Below are 20,876 nucleotides of genomic sequence, written 5' to 3'. Positions count from 1 at the left end.
ATTATTTTACTGACAGCACGCCTCTGTTGAGTGGGCAGCCAATTTGAATGCTGGCCTGCAGTGGGAAACTTCCCCAGCGGCAGGAACAGGGGACATGATGTAACTTTCCCAGTTCTTAGCCTACCATCCCGGGACAGGCAAAATTCCGCCCAGTAGTTTCATTAGTGTTTCCTTGACCTGAAGCATTGACAGCTGTGATGTCTGGCACATATATTTGTGCTGGCTGCCTGTTTAATGCTAACTTTACAGTTAGAAATGCTGGTGAAGGTCCCTGTAACCTGACATCATGTGACATTGGCATAGTTTCCAGTTACTGTGCGAACCCCACCTGTCATAGAACCACATTTGCAAGTGCTGCACACTAAATGGGGCAATTGAATCATTGCAAATCAGTGCCAATAAACCCATTTTAGCCAATATGGTTATTTGGAGTAACTGTTCTACAGTTCTGGTTGTTTATTGGAAGTTCTTACCTTTTTGGTTGTTTTAAATGAGGCATTACAGCATGCAGCTGGTGTTGGTGCTTCAATTTCTTGGTGGTTTTATAAACTTAGGGCAGAATTTTGTCCTTGTCGGGCGGGCTCGGTGGGGGCGAGCGAAAAGCCGACCGCTGCCTGCGATTGAGGCCCGCCCAGCATGAAATGCGAGCAGCAGCCCTCAGTGCTGCCTGTATGGGCAGGGGGAGGAGGGCAAGTGGGGCGAGCACGAACTTCATGCGTGCACGTGAGTGCGTGCTTGATAATCTCCCTGAGGCACAGAGCTGCATCAAGGTGATGAAGAGTTTTAAAAAATAATAATAAAGAAATGAAAAATGTTATAAAACATGTGACTCTGTCCCATGAGCAGGGACACGTTATTAATTAAATTTTAACATTTTTATTTTATTTTTATTTGCTTTAGGAAACCTCATCCCACCCGTGGATGAGGTTTCCTAAAAAGTGCAAAGGCCGCTCGGCCTTTTTACCTGCCCACCCAACATAAGGTTGGATGAGCAGTGAAAAATTACTTTTAATATCCTTGCTAATGGCCTTAATAGGCCTTTTAATTGTTGGCAGGCGTGCTGCCGACTCTCACGTGCGCCTGCTGACCGAAATATCGCTTGACTGCGCATTGACAATAGGATGCTCGCCCGACATCAATGCGCGTCATTTTACACTCGAGTGGATTGGGCGCATGCCCATCTGCCCACCATCGTGAAAATTTTGCCTTTAGCTACAAAACACAGTTATTTTTATGTCAAGTGTAACTCGTCAGTGGCTTTTAATGTGTGCATCATTTTCCTTTGTTAAATGCCAGCAGAAAGTAATTCGTCCTCGTTAATGAAGGTCCAAATCCTGTTTGTTAAGATGGTAAAGTCTTTGATCTAACCTGTGGCTAAAACATCTACACCTTTGTACTATCATCCTCTGTAATCTCCAAAGCTCCCTCTTTGATGCCATCAGCAATACAGAGCAGTCTGTAGCAATGCTCTGTCAGAATCTTTTCCATGGCGGAAGGACCAAGTTTATGACATAAGCTTTGGACTAAATCTTTCAATTGGTAAACTCATTGCCAGCTGCCTTGCTTAATCTACTTTCACTTTAGTTATTTTGTTGTTAACAACCGTAACTTTTCTTATTGGGTTTATTTAGCAGACACAAGGCCTAGTGGGAGACCAATTGGAACAGTCAAGGAAATACCAAGTACCAAACTTTCGAGTGAGTTCACGACAGTGATACAAACTAAAACATTAAACCTTCAAAGACCTTGTTCATGTGAAGGGCTGGTTATAATTTTATTTCTGTCCTTGTTGCAGTTCCAGCCAATGTCTTTGCTCAGAATTCCCTCTGGAAAGGTTCTTATGAGTATCTTGGGAAGAGGCAGCCAGTCATGTTAACAGTTAACAGTTTTAACCTGTCTACCAGTCAAGTCAAGGCAACTCTTCTCGATCAGAGCGGAGTGGAGCTTAGATTAACAGGTAGGTGATATATTACGACTGAGGGCTATATGGTCAAGTTTGTATGTTTCATTGCAAGCTACATTTACAACACCAGGAGATCATGTAACAAAATTGTACATCCATTCTCTATAAACACAGGAAACCCCCACAAGGCATCTCTGATACGATATAATGGGCAGGAATTGTAGCCCTTGTCAGGTTTTCCAGCACCATCCCTCCACTGGCCAATTATAGGTTGTTAGAACTACCTAACACCTGTTGTCAGAGACCGACTGGAATTCTTCAGTCAGCCCCCAGGCCCCCAAGGTGTCAGGGAGTAAGCCAGCTACCTGGAGACAGCTACCCAGGGGACCAGCGCTCCAGGCAGGCTTTGAGATGCCAGTTGTTGGAGTTCAGCTGTGAATGTAGGCAGCCCTGTAGAATGGCTCCCCCAAATGGTAGCCTGGCTGCTGAATTCACTTTCAATTTAGAGATTAAAAAGTTGGAGAGCACTCTTTCTCTCTTATCTGCAGTGTAGGCTGGGGCTTCTTCTGAGTTGAAGGCATCTTATTGGCCCTCCAGCTTCACAAGTCCAACCGCCATACTTAATTGGATGGTGAGCCTGTCCTCTGGCCGCTAATTGGCTAATTCGAGGAAAATTCCTGCCGGATGGGTTGTTCCCTCATAGTACAGAGCTGTCATACCCATTTGACACTGATGTCAGGATCCCAACCCAAAATCCTTCCCAATGTGTCATTGCAATAACTGCCCACTCCAGAAGAGGGGAAATTGGCTCTTTCATTCCGTAAAATCTAAAAGTTCCTCTGTTATAAGTTGAAAAATACCTTTAATTTTAAGATGAATTGTGACAGTTTCACTTTATTCAGAAGTGAAGCTCAAGCTCAAGTGTAGCTTTTGAAAATATGTGTAGTCACGGAGTTGAACTGGTATTCAGACTCTATGTCTAAACAGCAATCCACAGATCGAATGATGGTTTACATCCATTATTCACCAGAGATAGCAAGAGGTGGCCTTGTGTATCTCCCAGGATTTAGCTCAAGCAGAAACTATGTGAGTAATTTGGTGTCCTGCTGTCTCAGTGGAGAAATTTTTCCACTCATTGGATAAAAAGGGAATACAATAAAACGTTAAGGTGACAGGAAAAAAAATCGCTGTGTACTGTTTTTCACAGCTTATCCTCAAGGTAAATGTAGAAAATGTATCTGTTTGCTACTTCAGCATTTCTTTGTAGGCATACTAAAGCATTAATGGCACTATGGATCCCATTGTGACCATGCAGTTTGCTGAGCTTAGAATGGGTTGCTGATGGGCACATAAACTGGAAGTCAATGAAAAGAAAATTTGAGTGTGGCTATGACCATGTTTCATTTTGCCAACAAAAGTCAATTTTGTTTCACTAATCCTGCAACTGCATAAAATATAGCATTGATTTTATGCATTTTTGATCCTGGCACAGAGCCTTACCCAGCAGAAGAACAGATCAGGAAGTCAGTGTTTCATCAATTGAAGTTAATAGTTGGGAAACCGCAGACTGGCAAATTGAGATATGCTGTCACCAGCACCACTGCCAGCTGAGAGAACTGAATCACCTCTAAAATGTACATTGATTCAGACAGTCCAGAATCTTCCATACAAAAATACTTATTTCTATTCAAACTAATTTTTTCTCATGATCTCAAATTTGCAGAAGTATTTAGCACCCTTAGCTTTTCACTCACACAATCTCCAGGTTTCAATATTCCAAGCTTGACATCACTTAATCCTTATTTCCCAAAGTACCCCATCTTCGCTACAAGCCTAATGCCACCTTGCACAATGGGTCAGGACTATTTGCCTTAGTTTTTTAATTTAAAATCCAGCATATGTGACTAACCTCAACCCTTGTTTCCTAGTTATGAACAGTTTCAAGATAAAGATAAACTGAATTATTAAATAACTCTAACCTTCTAATCTCATTGTGAATGTGCTAATACCTTTCAGGTTTCTACAAAAAGGAAGAACACCACCTTCTTCTTGAACTTTATAAGATCCGTGGTCCTGTCGAAATGTTTGTGCACAAATTTAAGAATGACAACCTGGCACTGGATGGATATGTAAGTAGTGACAGGGTGTCTTGCTTTCTCAGTCTCCAAATGTCACAGTTAAAATATTGCAGCAAAGCAGATTAAGTGCTTGAGACACTTTGGACAGAAAAATGGGAAAATGTCATTCACTCTGGAAATTAATGGTGCTGAGTGTCAGCACTGTGTAGCACTTCTGGTCTGGGGAAAATGAAATTGGAATAAAAAGTGACACTATATTTTAACTCAGACTCAAAACTTAAATGCATATAAATTCAGTCTTTCGAATAAGGCCAGGGGAGTTATCCTTGGTATCCAGTCTAATATTTACCCCACAATAATCAACACAAAAAGAGATTACCTGGTCATCATCACATCGTTGTTTGTGCTTGCTGTATGCAAGTTGGTCAACTGGCTGTTGCGTTTCCTGCATTACAACAGTGGTGACACTTCAAAAGTACTTCATTGGCTGGAAAGCACTTTGAGGTGTCCAGTGGTTGTGAAAGCCACTATATAAATGCAGGCCTGTCGGCATCTGTCTTTTTAACTTCTCCATTTGACCTTCCAGAGATAATAGCTTTAGTGCCTCCTTATTACTGTTTTGCCAAGCAATGAAATAAGTCTTTCACGAGTTAACTTCACAATTTTGCAAACATTGCTGAGGTTCTCTCCTAATCTTCTCTGTTCTAGTAAAAGAAAAAAAGATAAATTTTCTTGTGTTTCTGAATGTCTATGACATTTTATCCCTGATAGCATATTAGTGACTGTTCTGCTGTATCTTTTCACATCTTTAACACCCTTCTTATTATAGGGTGCCTAGAACCACAACTCTAGCCTAATCAATCAAGTATTCATTCAATATCACTTCCTTGATTTGCTTCCTATGTAAAAGCTAGAATTCCATTTGCCTTTATATGGCCATTATTCCCTGAAGTCCTGCCTTTTAATGACTTGTAAGTTTCCACATTTCTGATAATGCAATGTTAAACATAAGGGGTCAGATGATACATTTGGGAACAAACAGCATGCAGGCGCAAATTGCATTCAAAGTTTTGCTAGTTTTACGAACAACAATTTAGAATTTCCTTTCTTCCATGAGAAAGACTCCTTGATGTATTTAAGAACGTTATCACGGTGCAGTTTTATTAATTCAGCTCTGAAAGGTTTATCAGAATAAATAGCCATTTTAATAAGTGTCTTGACCATCACTATGAGATCATGATATTAAATAGCTGAAAATTAAGAGATTATATATTTCCCAGTTTTATTGGAGGACAGCATTCAGTTTTTGAGAAAACGGTGTTTTATAAAATGCTTTTAAAAGTTGCCTACTCGTGGAACTGTGACTAAAAATGAAGTTTAACTTTAAGAGCCTCTTTGAAGGCCAGTAAACAATGCAATTAGTGGAACCGTGCCATGGTGATTGATTTATTTGGGGGTGTGGTCAGGACTAGCTTCCAGTGCGATGCCTTTTAAATCAGCACAATTGACCCTGGAAATTTGATTTACCCACAATGTAATGTGTGCTTGAAATTAGTAGATTTTTTTGCACTGGTTTGGCTGATTTCAGGTAAATAGCACAACCTAATGGAAACACAGAGAAACTCAAGATGCAATAACCTGGGTCACAAGGAGTTGTCAGTTAAATACATCACTAACATAGAGAGTTGGTCAGGGTTTTGGGAGAGGCAGTTTTTTTTACTGCTCCTGGGATGTGAGCATCATTAGCAAGGCCAGCATTTATTGCCAATTCCTAATTACTCTTGAGAAAGGCAATTTAAGTTTAAAAAAAAGTTTCTCTAATGTAGTCAATTGTAGATTGATTAATGTTCTTCGTCAACCTGTTTATTTGAATAGGAGCTCTGCTTTGCTTGTTTGTATTCCTTTGATGACGCTGTTGACCCATTTAACGCTGGCCAGAAGTTGCCACAGCAACTTCCCATGCCCCTCCCCTTTACCTAAGCTGGTTCTTTTAGTTGCACCATCAGTGACATGGGTATGGCCCAAAATATGCAAACGCTAGAGACCCTGGGGAGTGTAAATCAGGCAAGCGGAAATCCTACTCCATCGAGGAACTGTTGCAGGAAGGAAATTCAGGGACCACCTTCCCCATTTATCCTGGTTGTACTGGGTACTGATGAGACAATTGACCTCATTAATTATCTTTCAGGTTTCAGCAGAGGCTTCAGGCAGCACGTTTGTATACCAAGGATTCGTGCAAGGCAAGGACTTCGGGCAGTTCGGTCTCCAAAGAATAGGTAATGTTTCTTTCTTCTCCACTTTAATTAGAGAATTAATGGTTCGCGATCATTTACGTAACTTTGCATTTTGTATTGGGTTATCAGTGCTAACTCTGATGGAAGATTTTTTTTTTAACGGGACATGAAATTAGTGGCCCTTAAATTCGATGGCATTTCTCCCAGTCTCCCATCATAGCTTTGTCAGATGACTGGCAGAAACCCCAAGGAGATGTCACAGCTGTCTCTTTCAGCCCTTTTTGCCATTCCATTCGTGGTTTTACCAGTCTCTTGCTAAAGACACAACACTAGATCACAAGAACCCCTGGGAATTTTGAGGCCAGAATGGGTTTATTTCTGACTTCTCATTCTGACAGGGATTCTTGATCACTAGGAGTTTGTCAAAAATGTAAGATAGGCACTGCAATTGATGCTCCAACCATTCATCTTAAATGGTTAGAAAATTGCTTCTAACACATGCCCAAATTTTTGATCTGTACTCCCAAAAGGCAATGCTCCCCACCAAGAACTAAAAGTAAGGGGTAAAGAAGTACCCCAATGGTGTTCACTTAAATGGAGAATTCTAGATAGCTAAGAGACAAAGCATTAACAATGCTAATAATATGTCACTGAATTGGGAGTTTGAAAGTTGGGCCGTCTGCCCTGTAGTATTGTAATTTTGCAGACTTTCAAGCAGATAAGTGTCCCAGAATGTAACCCTGTAATCGTGCAGCATCAGTTTCAAAATCCATAGGATTAAATCCTTTTGGCTTTTCTGACAAACCATTTCTGATAGTAGTTATCAAAACGCCCACTTGCCAATTAAGTAATCCAAGTGAGGAAGCCTGAAACTTGAAGCAGCTTCACCAAGAAGTGGTCTCTGAGATCCCAGGAGATGTTACTGCTGAAAATGTATTACCAATTAAGATGGGTGCATCAAGTTAATCTGTCTGATGATTTTTGTTTTTATTACTTTATTCCTGCAAAACTCTATGCAGAGGGGGTAAATTGACTTAATTTAAGTCAGCCAAGGCTCAGTTGGTGGCAGTCTCGCCTCTCAGTCAGAGGTTGTTGGTTCAACCTTTTGTCACACCAATTGAGGCTGACAGTGAAGTACTTGCTGCAGGAGTGCTGCACCATCGGATGTGCCATCTTTTGGATGAGATGTTAAACTGAGACTCCACCTACCCTCTCAGGTGGATGTAAAAAATTGTGTGGCATTATTTTGAAGAAGAGAAGGGGAGCTATCCCTGGTGCCCTGGCCAATATTTATCCCTCAATGAACATCAGAAAAACAGATTAATTGCTCGTTATTATATTGGTGTTTGTGGAAGTTTACTGAATAGAAATTAGCTGCTGCTTTTCCTACGTTACAACAGTGACTACACTTCAAAAGTATGCCATTGGCTGGCAAGTGCCTTAGGACATCCAGTGGTAATGAAATGCAGATTCAAAGATTTTTTTAATGTAAGGTTTCGCCTAGAAAAATCCAACAGAGAGCAAAGCTGAAATCACTGCAAATCGGTAATTTTTATGTGAAGTAAATATGACAGATTGCAAACTCAGTGAAATATGTTGCTTGCATTTTCCAGTTTTAATCGGAGTTGCAAGCTTTGGGGTGTGAGTTCATTTTAGTCACCAGCGTGAAACAGAAGGCAGTGAATCCGAAATGAAAACATAAAATGCTAGAAATTCTCAGCAGCTCAGGCAGCATTTGTGGAGAGAGAGAGACAGAGTTAATGTTTCAGGTTGATGATCTTTCTACCAGTTCAGATGAATCTGCATTATTTTGCTTTCATGGTAGTGAATCGGTAGTCAATTTTATGCTCTGCTTGATTTACCTTTGAAAGAAATTAGGGAAATGCAAAACAGGCTGTTGATTTGCTACCACCTATTTTGTACTGACTGCCAGGACACATTTATTCCCTCTCAAAAGTGGCATTTGACAAATCTGTCAACTACACTTTGGAATAGCCTTTCTGTTGCGAAATCCTTGCTGTATGATAAAAAGTTCTAATCAACATTTAGCATTCTCACACCTAAACAATGCTGCAGATGTATTGGGCTAGAATTTTCTGTCAACATAACTAAGAGGCCTCATTCTTTATGCGTAAGTGGTATGGTAACTTGAGGCAAGATCAGATGCACCATATCCAAAATGCCTGTCCGAGTTGCGCCACTCCACCATTAGCTTTGCATAACGCACTAAGTATCATGAAGTTATTGGTACTTCTCTGGTAGAATTGAACTAAACTCCCCAAAGTAATCATGGTTAGTAATTAGGAGCTCATGTACCCTTTTCACAATGCAATATTTGTTGATGACTGCCTCCCACCTATTTTGGCCCAAAAATAACTTTACAAACATGGAGTCTCATTCCTTTGGGTGTTTTAAATTTCCTGGGAGATTTAAGTATGTAATTTTTTTCTTGCTTTCCTTCTGTCTCTTTTTCTCTATCACTCTAGGCCCAACTTTTTTCCTCATTCTATTTATCTTTCTGTACTAGATTTGACACTGAACTCACCCATTCTGGTTCACCTTCGTCCTCAGTCCTTCTGCTGTTTATTTTCTCATATTTAAATCTCATCGGTTAAGGAGATGACTTATTTGTTACCACTTTCACTCAGACCCTAGATGCCCTGGTTTCCCTTCCTGTGCCATTGTCAACTTGCAATTTCAGCAATTTTGAGGGCAAAAATACTTTGATCTAAAGGATGCAGGACAAACCTAACTATTGACAAATGCTGCTATAGTAAAATCTGGCCTATTATTTGATCAGTCTAGTTACTCATTGATCCTTCTGGATCAATGGGCTTCCGTTAATATGGCTCCTGCCTTGTGAAATTGGAGTGTAGGTAAGTCCAGCAATAAATATGCATGTCATGCTTTACGTGATACAGTATGAAAGAAGACATGCCAGGGTGGCTGTCAGCGTCTAGAGCCTGATTTTTTAAAAAAATTCATTCAGGGGATGTGGGCTTCGCTGACTGGGCCAGCATTTATTGCCCACCCCTAGTTGACCTTGAGAAGGTGGTGGTGAGCTGCCACCACCTTCTGATAATTGGTCACAGCCAAAACCTTTTCACCAACCACATCATCTGACTTTGGGAATTATGTTCACATGATCAACAAGCAGGCAGATGCAGTCGTAGCTAATGATCTCATCGTACCTATATTAACATGCATCATAGACTGGGCATAGCCAGTGCCAGTATCAGTTAGCTGCAGCTTCATGCCTATCTCCACCTTGTACAAGGGATGTTGTAGTGGGAACCTATGGACTGTGGTGTGGCTCAGAGGGCAACTATCCTCACAACCACCATTCCTTAGCTCTTTGATAGTGGAGGCTCAGGTACTGGCCTGCAGTGTCAACTGCCTGTATATTTGCATTCCTTTCTTCATTTGTACTTTATAAGTTTATACTTATTGGCATTTCTTATTCCTGCTCTTTCAGCCTTGGCGAAAATGACTGAGAGTTGTTATGCCTCTTAAATTTTCCCATAAGCCTTCCAGATTTTTGACACGCCCCTTAATCATACACACCCATGCAAATTGCACTTAACACGCAGCTTTTTATTCCCACCACAACTGCATACCCTCCATCCATCTTGATCTGCTCCTGGAGCTGCAAATAATTATTCAAAGCATGCAATTTGACTGCTGTTTGTACATCGTTTTTCCAGGGAAATTTGTGCAAGTTCTCAACTATCTTGAACTGACTTGTACCAATCCATGAAAATTGACCCAAATATCTCTGAAAGAACTGATTCAGCCTGGTTTTGTATTTAGTGCACATGTGTTTGACGGACTAATGGGAGGTAATGCACCAAAGAAAGAAAAGCAGAAAATGCTGGAAATACTCAGCAGCTCTAACAGTATCTGTGAGAGAGAAACAGGGGTTAGCAGGCAGAATCTTCTGCTCTGAGAAGATACTCAGGCATAGGGATCATTTCTGGGTCCCATTCCCAATGATGTCTATGTTCTGGCTGCCTGCACAATCTTCCAACAGGTGGCCAATTAACAGGCCACCTCTGTGTTCACTGACCAATTAAGGACGGTGGGTGGGGGGTCCCAAAGATATGTATGGGCAGCAGCCCCACCAGGAGAGGTGGGCGCTGCTGAAGCATGTAGGGGACAGTTAGGGCACCTCAAGATGGAGGGACACCCTGAAGACATCTGGAAATTTTGAAATAAGGAAGAACCGGACAATCATTGTGGAAGAGGAACCCCTCCACAGATTGCTTGTGGCCACAGCTGTGGCATTCTGATCCCTGCAACTTCACAGGGGAGGGATTGATGGCTCCCCAGCCTCCACTGGGAGGCTGCCTCCAGCCTCAGCAGAGTCTCTGTTTAATGTTGGGAAGATCTATACGGAGGTAGTGGCATCCTGTACCCAAATAGTCTCTCACTGGCCCTAATTGGCTGCTCTGTTTACCCTGGCAGATGGTATAGGTATCAAAGGAAAGAAAAAAATCTAAATCAAAAACATGAAAGTAAAATATTTGGCCTGTATTTGAGTTTGCTGTAGTAGGGCAGGCAACAGCATTCACCCTTACTTAGACCTGCCCCTGTACCCATCAGGTGAAAACATTTTTGTTCACTAAGTTGCAGAAGTGTGCGGTGGTAACAGCACAGCGAAGGGAAGTGTGCATCTAGGATGTGAACAGGGCAACCAATAGGGTATCATCTCCACCAAGGAGATTTAATGATTGCGAAAGAAACCCTATATGAGGGTTGAGACTGAAGTTGAATTTAAGAAGGTGGTTAGACTTCACTTAGGGTAGTGTGCAATCTGGCTGTCAGATTACCAAAGAGTATGGAGGTGCAATAGAGTATGCAAAGAAAATTTACAAGGTTACATCAATTAGGAAAGGGTGAACTGGCTGTGTGTCTTTTCTCCTGAAAAGAGAAGGCTGAGGAGTGACATTATAGAAGTTTTTATAATGTTGAAAATTTTTGTATAGTGGACAGAGTGTGTTTCCATTTATAGGGAAAATCAAAGCTGGAAGCCATGAATGTAACCAAGAAATCAGATAGGGAATTCAGAAGAAACTTTTTTACCCTGAGAGAATGAGAGTTTGAAACACACTACCATATGCAGTGTTGAAGCCAATCATATAAAGAAGGCTAGACTGATTGAGTTAATTAACGAAAGATGGGGGAGGCTCGAACAGAGCATAAATGCTGGCATGGGCTAGCTAGGCCAAGTGGTTATTTTCTCTAAGATAAAAGCAAAATACTGTAGATTCTGGAAATCTGAAATAAAAACAAAGTGCTGGGAAAACTCAGCAGGCCTGGCAGCATCTGTGGAGAGAGAAACACAGAAGAGGCATATGGATTCAAAACATTAACTCTGTTTGTCTATCCACAGATGCTGCCAGACCTGCTGAGTTTTTCCAGCATTTTCTGTTTTTATTTTTGTTGTTTTCTCTGCTGTTTATTCTATGTAATTATATTAATTCAATGTCAAATCAGGTTTAAAAAAATAGATGGAATGAAAGCATGGATTAAGAGAAACAGAAGAGAGGGAGGAAAAGAAAGAAAAATTTGATGTAAAATTTTTCATTTTTGATACCTCCCCAAAAAATGGGACCCCACACTTGTAATAAATAATGTTCCGTGCTGATGAGATTGATTTGTATCATTAATGCTTATCACAAGATTAAAAAGGGTACTTCCAATTCTAATGACATGCCTTAACTTTCTGTGCTGAGTTTAAGGAGCATTTGCAAGTTCCGAGAAAAAACGAGAGGCTTAGGGTGCAATGTGGAGCAGGGCATCTGGGACAGCAAATTCTAGATGTTCATGTTTAACAGCAGATCTGTCTCTTGCCTGAAGTTGTTGTACAATTTACACATAAATAACATTGAGTGCCATTAGCTTTGCTGTTACTTTGATAGCAAGTTCTTGCCAAGTGAAAAATGTACTGCAACAATATGCCTACAATTTCCAGAGTGGAACTTTTAGCATTTCCTATAAAATGCCCATTATTATACATTGGTTACTGCATGTTCACGAGATCTTCTCTTGTAAGGTAATGGTAAATAGGGCTGAATTAATTCCACATTACATGTCAGAAACATATAGGAAAGTAAGCAGCTTGTGACCTGACCTTTTGGGGTTCTGCAGGAAGTTTTTACTTTCAGTGCATGACATCTGGAGATCTATCGGGTTATTACGGAATATGAGGTTCAGTAATAAAAGGGGATTTGTCAGATATGCTATTCTGTAGTACTTATGAGCAGTTTTATTATCACTGAGACTTTGGATATTACTCCAGTAAGCTCCATAGAATATAAACATATATCAATAAGAAAAGTTTCTGTTGCTGCTCATGCAAATCTGGGTTTACACAGAAATGGCATTCTCAGTAAGTTCCTTTCTACAGCCTTCCTTTTGCAGTTGCTTTTGAAGCCCTATTCTTGAACATATAAATTATTTTATGTCTCATTCAGATCTGCACATGCTAGAAGCTGGCACGGACTCCATTGGGCACCACCTTAGCACCAGCAGCAGCTCGGTTGCCGTTGCCATCCTTGTGCCTTTCTTTGCCCTGATAACTGCGGGATTTATATTGTATCTCTACAAACACAGGTAAGTGCTAGACGGGCAAATTTGACCAGGTTTGTCCTGATTCTGATGCGCCTGTTCAAATGAGCCACTTCAGGAATTCCGAGTTCGCTGTAAAAGAACGATAACTTGTCACTGCTACCACTAAATTCATGATCTTATTTGGGGGGATGAGATGACTGATGTAGAAATTGAAATGTCACACTGTTGCAGTGATGACTGGGCAACAAATGCTGGCCTTGCCGGCGATGCTCACATCCCCTGAAACAATAAAAAACAGAAAGACATTTTCCTGAGTTTGAGACAGGCAAGGAGCTAGACTTTGAACGTGGACATGCTGTATTTGACCCAGGGTAGCTTGATGCTGAAACTGTCTGAAAAAATGAACAAATGCCTATTCCAGCACCAATCTTCATCTGCCTGAGTATTAGAAACATCCCATTGTCTGCTTTATTTAAAGAATGACATAATGGGGACAAAACTCGATAGCATGGGGAGTGCAGTGCTGGATTAACACGTTTGTTACTCCCGATGCAGGCAACACATCAGCGTTGTGCTGCCTGCCAATTAACATGGTGACTGCACTGTTGAGTGACTACAAGTCTCAAAATGGAGTCCAAAATCATGAAAGGCCAGAACAGCCTGCATTACTTAAAACCAACCTGCACCTATTAAAGAGAAGGTCTATTGTGGCTGGAGCAGGCGCTGGAAGTCATTCTGCAACTGATTCTGACATGGGAAACACTCAGTATGGGAGAGAGCTGACTCCAAGATTCTCTGACACTGGAATGGTGTGGTGAAGGACATTTGTGCTCTATCCATAGGGGACCAAAGTCACCCCCCCCCCCCCTCCCCCCACATTGCCCCCCAGACAAACTTTCAGAAGGCAGTGAAGACAAAGCATTGTGACAATCAATGCCAAGAGCCGCAGTGACACAAAGAGTTCAGTGACCTCACACAAGAGGCCAAGGTCAGTGAAGGCATCATCAAATCTCATATCCCACCTGCCGCACCAGCAACCTCACACGCTGCTCAATGCATCAGATCCCTGTCTCTCACTTACCAATAATACTCAATGAATCAGGACTTATACCAAACAATCATAGCTTCACCTTACCTGCATACACTTAGCACTGCTGCAAGCCTCACAGCTTACATATACTGACAGCTATTTAATCATGACAGCCAAAACACCCAAAAATATTGCATGATAATCACTGACATACTTCCCCTCTCACACAGGGCAAGGTGGCCCACAACCAGAGGCAGCAAGTTCTAATCGGTGGGGCACAAGCCCAGCTGAATACCTTAATCCCCATGAAGGTGATGCTGCTTGCTACCATTAGAGCAGCCATTGCGGAAGCCATGGCCAGTGGTGAGGCTGAAACCATTGAAGATGCTGGTATCTTCATACCAAATCCTACTCTACACATCCCACTCTCTCCTCATCCCAACTCGCTTCTAATTTATAAGCTGTAGATGGTGTAACTATGCAACTCCTACTTCCCCACACCACCATCACCGTTCCCCACCCCGCAGCACCCACCCCCCCCCCCCCCCCCCCCCCCCCCCACCACCCAGCCCCATCCCAACCACTTCACCACAATCCTACCCTGTGTCTTTCCTGTTTTGGATAGCCAAGAGGTATATGGCAAGATTGCTGTGGAAGAGCAAGAATACAGTCACTCAATCTCTCAGTCATAACCACCAGCTTAGATTCTCACACTGCTCATAATTTTGATAATGGCTTGAAAGTGGGACATCACAGGGTGAGACAACCAACATTATTGACCTGCAGCCAGGGCCGGAGGCAAGAGTAGCATAGGTCCAGGGCACCAGTGGCAAGGCCAAACTTGGGTTCTGTTGTCTATTCACCAGTTTGTTGAATATCGTATATATCTGATTTACCTCAGAGCAATGCAGATATGACACTAGTTCTAAGTCTAAAACAGATTTATTTATAGTGCTTTAACATATCTGTTCAATTACAAGATGCCTCCACACATGTCCAGAGCTCAGACTTCACAGTTCTTTCCCTTGAAAGTTCTGTTTACTTTTGCTCTCAAAGGCTCAATCCAGACTTAAGCAAGCAAACATCAGTGAACAGACTAACATGTTCAAACACAGATCAATTAAACCATTGAACATGACAGGTTCTCCTGCTGAGCACCCGGATGAAGACTTCAATGAGGCAGGCTACAGAAGGAGGCTAGTGGATGTACACAGTAAAATATTTGGTGCATTGGCCGGCGTATCAGAATATCTGCATGCAGTGTCAAAGAACTCGGAAGAGTTCAGCATCAACTTTGCCCAGGGTTTTGTGCAGAGCTTGGAACCCACCTTTCCCAGCTTGGATGTCATGGTCACTCTATTAACACAGTTGTGGACCCAACTATGATGCAACGTTTAATGTTCAATATCTCAGCTTCCATTGCAGTACAAGCAGAAGCCATTAAATGTCTGGTTGCCACTGTGGAAGTTCAGACTTCTGTCATACAAGACCAGCTAGCTGCCATATGAGCTGAGACTGTTCTGATGCAAGCTCAGCCAACCACCATCAGAGTTGTGGATTCCAGAATTCAAAAGGGCTTGCTAGATGTCACAGGACTAACTAGATTACTAGGAATGCTGATGTATCATCCTGGGGGAGAGGCAGTGTCTCTGTGGAGGATGAGCCTGTTATCCCCTCTCAGGATGACAGTGTTTGTCCTCTCCAACACGGCCACACTTCCAATGCCCTTGCTATAGTCTGTCAGCCAGTCCAGACTCCTGCTGCCATGCCAAGGTCTTGTAATCTAAAGCCTGGCCTTCTAGGCATAGACATGCTCAAAATTATTATGCAAAGCCATCTGTAGTCTCCCCTACTGAAAGTCAACAGCCTTCCAGCAACCATGGTGATACCTCAGCATAAGAGCACGAGGACAAGCAAAGGCACACAGAGGATAGGCACTATAGGTGAATACGCAAGGCTCATTAGTTGACTTTTCAGTGCAAAATGGCATATTTTGATTTATACATTGGCTTTTATTTTGCATTGTAGTGAAGCTGATGCTGTGATGGCCAGTGTCAGAGGGAAGGTAAGGCATAGGACTGTTTGTGAATGGGGAAGTGGCGTTCTGTTTAATGATATCAGAGTCAGATGATTTGCACACTGGAGTCATCAGCCATGTGGTCAGCAGATAGCCATTGCCCAGTAGCTGTGTTGGCTCACATGCAATTGGCACAAGCAGACGGCCGCAGTATGAAAGCTGCCTGGAAAAAAGACATGAACCCTGCATGACTCAGAGCGTATGGTCACACACCAGCTGGATATTGAGGGAGTGAAATCCCTTTTGGTTGCAATGCATCTCAGAATTGACATGTGCCTCCCACAAAACGATGTGGCAGTCTGCACCAAGGGGAGGCCTGTGATCCTCATAAAGCTGTGTGTTTACCTAGCCTATCTGTCTCTGACAAGAGAAAATGAAATGTAGTTGGTTTTTCTTGAATAGTGAGCCTCAGTGACATCTCTTTACACAACAGTGGGTGGCAAACTGTGAGATGTTTCAAATATCTCCAGCCTGGAAAGAGCCAGATGCATACAAGTTCATTACCACAGTCATGTTCACAGCCTCTGGCAATGCGATCCTTGACTTGCTCTGAGGATGCAGTTGTGGCTGCAGCAAGTTGCAAGTTTCAATAAGAACCTACTTACTGAAGCGCAGGTATCCAGCCCGTTATTCGTCACTGAGGTTCAGGTAGGAGAATTGCTCCTTATATGCCCTGGATGGATGTGCAATCCTGCTGAAAGCTCTTCCTGCTCCCTCTTCTAGCAGCTTGCCCTGCTCTGTGTGACCTCTGAAAATCTACTTGAAGCTGAATTTTGAGCCCCTAGCGTGGCTGGGAGTGGAGGTGGGTGGGCGCTAAAAAGAGCAGCACAAGCAAAAAATGTATCGGTGACATAACCATGACTTCAATGGCAAGGCATGCACTGGACACCCATGAGGGATGTAGGATAATTTCCCACCAGGACAGCATTGGATTTTCTTTACTTTTCATTCTGTATTGACTAGATTCCCCCTCTCCCAAATACCAGTTTTCTTTCACTATTTTCCTATTCCTTTTGCTGCTTCAGTATCACGATCAGTTCTGAGCAGGTGTTTTTGGTTAAAGTCGAATCTTAGAAATTTGTGGAGATGCCCTTCAAATGGGCATTACCAGACAGAAACACTATCACATGCTGTTTGTACATTGAAATGAGTTAACACTCTTCACTTCTGGTAGCAATTATAACAGCATGTGCAAAATTTAGCATCTGCTGCATTAGCTGTGCTGCTCAAAATGGCTACACTTCAGCGCACAGTTAGTTTGTATGCTAGCTTTGATGCACAGAGCAAGTTAACCCCAGGATTGATTTTCTTGTTCAAAAGTAATTTCAACTTCAAGCAGACATGATGGAAATTGGCAGTCAAATATTTCCTAAGTAGATGTTTTATAGTTAACATCACAGATTTTTTAAATGTAGTTTTTTTTTATTCAAACAGCCTGACAGATTTGGTAAGCCTTTCTGAAATGAGTCTCTTTAGCTCTCCATCTTTAGAATTCTACCTTTTGAGGTGATATTGCCCTGTTTTCAGAACTAACACTGATGTGGTAAAATGGATGCTGTAAACAGTTATTAATCTATTAATGGTAGAAAACATTGCAGACTAAAGTAATTAGTACAATCTCTTCCAGTTGAACCAGTTTTTGAAATAATGCAGTATCCTGTCATATCTATCTGGTGCAGAGTCCAATAAAAATGTGTAGTCAAGGAGTGTAATCTGAAGAGCCTTAAGAAATGAAATAAAGACTACAGAAGGGTCCACAATTCTTATATCCTTAAATCCCTAGGAGATGAAAGCAGCAATATCATAGCATGGGTCCTCCTGTTCATTATGGAAAGCCACTTTGAAGGCTTGCATTCATTGATCGTGGGATCTTGCTGTCCCATCCACACCCCACCCCCCCAACTCCCTTTAGTTCACACAGTCTAATTAACATGAACTCAAATGGTTGAATGGCCATGTGGCAGACAAATCATCTTTGGGCAGCCATTTCATGCTTAAGAAAATAATTGAAATCTGTTTTGTATCCAAATTAATTTAAGGGCACAGGTAAACCTATTTGCATTAAACTTCTATTTTTGTCACATTAAAATGACGAAACAATAATTTGGGGTAAAATTAAGAGTGACACGAAAAAATGTGGATTAATTCGGAAGAGTCAGCATGGAATTGTTAAAGGAAAATTGTGTCCAACTAATTTGCTGGAGTTTTTTTGAAGAGGTAACAGATGGTTGATGATGGCATGGACTTCCAAAAGGTGTTTGATACAACGCCACACAACAAGACTTGTGAGGAAAGTTATAGGTCATGGAATAAAAAGGATAGTAGCACCATGGATACAAAATTGGCTGAGGGATAGGAAAAGAGTAACGATTAATGGGTATTTTTCAGGCTGGAAGAAGATTTGTAGTGGAGTTCCCCTTGCTCCTCTTGATATATATATAAATGATCTGGATCTTGGTATGCAGGGGACAATGTCAAAGTTTGCGGATGACACAAAACTTGGACAAATTGTAAACCGTGAGGAGGACAGTGTGAAACTTCAAAAGGACATTGACACATTGGTTGAGTGGGCAGATAGGCGGCAGATGAAGTTCAAGGGGAAAAGTGTGAGGTGATACACTTTGGTACAAAGAACATGAAGAGACAGTATAAAATAAAGGGCACTATTCTAAAAGGTGTGCAGGAGCAGCGAGACCTGGGTGTATATGTACATAAGTCATTAAAGGTGGCAGGAGCGGTAGGGAGAGCTGTTTCCAAAGCATACAGTATTCTAGGCTTCATTAATAGAGGCATAGAGTACAAGAGCAGGGAGGTTATGATGAACTTATATAAGACACTGATTAGACTTCAGCTGGAGTATTGTGTACAGTTCTGGGTGCCACACTATAGGAAGGATGTGAACACATTGGAGAGAGTGCTGAAGAGATTTACGAGAATGGTTCCCGGGATAAGACACTTCAGTTATGAGGAAAGACTGGAGAAGTTGGGACTGTTTTCCTTGGAAAGGAGAAGGCTAAGAGGAGACTTGATAGAAGTTTTCAAAATAATGAGGGACCTGGACAGAGTAGATAGGGAGAAATTGTTCCTGCTTGTAAATGGATTGAGAACCAGAGGGCACAGCTTTTGCAGTGTTTTGCAAAAGAAGCAAATACGAGGTGAGAAAAAACTTTTTCGCAGCAAGTAATTAGGGTTTGGAATGCACTGCCTGGAAGTGTGATGGAAGCAGGTTCAATTGAGGCATTCTTGAGGGCATTGGATGCTTATTTAAATAGAAACAATGTGCAAGGTTACAGGGAAAAGGCAGGAGATTGGCACAAAGTTAAAATGCTTGGAGAGCCAATGCAGACATGATGGGCTGAATGGCCGCCTTATACACCGTAACAATTCTGTGACTCTGTGATATGCAGAGATAAAATAATCTGCATAAAAACACAATTCTATCCTTTAAACTTCAAAACTATTCCATCATTTTCTGTTGCTTGTAACTGTCTGCTCCCCCGTTACCATCAGGATAAATGCTGAGAGAGGATATATGGGAAATTTCAGCTCAGCCACTGCAGTGTTTGAATGAGCAGCATTGAGAACATATTCCTAACAAGAAACTGATACCGTGAAGTACAGGTCCAGTGTCTCAAAACCGGCAACCTTGGTACTGAGTCCGTACCGGATTTGGGATCCTGCCGGTTTTTGGAGAAAAGAAATCAGAACCTTAATTTATTTCATAGAGGAGGCACATGAAATCAAGTGAATGTTTCTTTTCATTTAAGTTTGAAAAAAAGTCCATAATAGTGAAGAAATAACATTTGAAATAAAAAAAAAAATAGGTTTTTTTTTTATTCATTCACTGGATGTGGGCTTCGCTGGCTGGGTCAGAATTTATTGCCCATCCCTAGTTGCCATTGAGAAGGTGGTGGTAAGCTGCCTTCTTGAACTGTAAGTAAGGCTGATCAAAGGCTGAAGCTGGATGGGGGTCAAGGCTCACTCAGGCCATTCTATGCGTGGAAAAAGACCAGTGCACAAAGCCAATAACTAGCCCAGTGCGCCACTGCACCAGCGCAGCACCGAGCTGAATTGTCCCAGTCAGTTACTTTACTTATTTAATAACAATTAAAATTGATGCATGGCTCCTAAAAATATCTGATTTTCAGATGACTCCAGGTTTGGGACAGGCAGATTTGAGACAATGGGGAGGATCTTCTGGTCGGCAAGCGGGGGACTGGGCCCGCTCGCCGACGCATAAAATGACGCGGGATGACATTGGGCGGAACCCCCGACGTCACCCTGCGTCATTTACATTTTCAGGTTGGCGGGGACGCAGCTGAGTCAGCTGTGTGCCCGCCAACCTGTCAACGGCCTATTGAGGCCATTGAAAAAGTAATTAACATCATTCATGGACCAGCCCGTCCAACCTTAAGGTTGGCGGGCAGACCGGGAGCCCTGGCGGGCTTCAGAAAAAGCATGAAACATCATCCACAGGTGGGATGAGGTTTCATGAGGGTATTTAAATATTTAATAAAGATTTCAATAAAAGTTATGGATATGTCCCAACTGGTGTGACAGTATCACATGAGTGGGGACGTGCCAGGGAAACCTTGCTATCATTTGTTTAACAATTTTAAATTTGGCGCTGATCTCCCTGAGGCAACACTTAGCCTCAGGGAGATGAGTGTGCTCTTACACGTGCATACACGAAAGGGCACACTCTCGGCTGAGACAACCCCCGCTCCAGCCCCCTCCCCCCCCCCCACCACACCCCCCCTGCCCACGGAGGGTGCGCATAGTGCTTCCTGGTGGATGTCACACTGGGCAGGCCTTAATTGGCCTGCCCACATAAAAACGGCTGCGCGCCCCTGATCAGAGGCGCGCCAGCTCATGCACTTCCCTCCCGAGGCAGGGAAAATTTTCCCACTGTACCTGTACTAACATTTACATGCTTATTTGTAGTGGGATGGTGGAGGGGTAATATATGTGCTTTGAAGCT

The 20,876-nt window shown here is 42.2% G+C and overlaps 1 protein-coding gene across 1 annotated transcript in view; it reads left to right on the top strand.

Annotated features, from left to right (window-relative positions):
- Positions 1-20,876, top strand: part of csmd2 (CUB and Sushi multiple domains 2) — a 736,338-nt gene that overhangs the window by 698,674 nt on the left and 16,788 nt on the right. Inside the window, exons 60-64 of the mRNA XM_041212915.1 lie at positions 1,632-1,697; positions 1,796-1,957; positions 3,920-4,032; positions 6,170-6,257; positions 12,692-12,830. Of these exons, the coding sequence (XP_041068849.1) occupies positions 1,632-1,697; positions 1,796-1,957; positions 3,920-4,032; positions 6,170-6,257; positions 12,692-12,830 (568 nt within the window). The remainder of the gene's footprint in view (positions 1-1,631; positions 1,698-1,795; positions 1,958-3,919; positions 4,033-6,169; positions 6,258-12,691; positions 12,831-20,876) is intronic.

This window comes from Carcharodon carcharias, chromosome 19 (genome assembly GCF_017639515.1).
Source record: "Carcharodon carcharias isolate sCarCar2 chromosome 19, sCarCar2.pri, whole genome shotgun sequence".
Classification (NCBI taxonomy): Eukaryota; Metazoa; Chordata; class Chondrichthyes; order Lamniformes; family Lamnidae; genus Carcharodon; species Carcharodon carcharias.
Note: the sequence above shows the minus strand (reverse complement) of the source record. Positions and strands in the feature narration are given on the sequence as shown.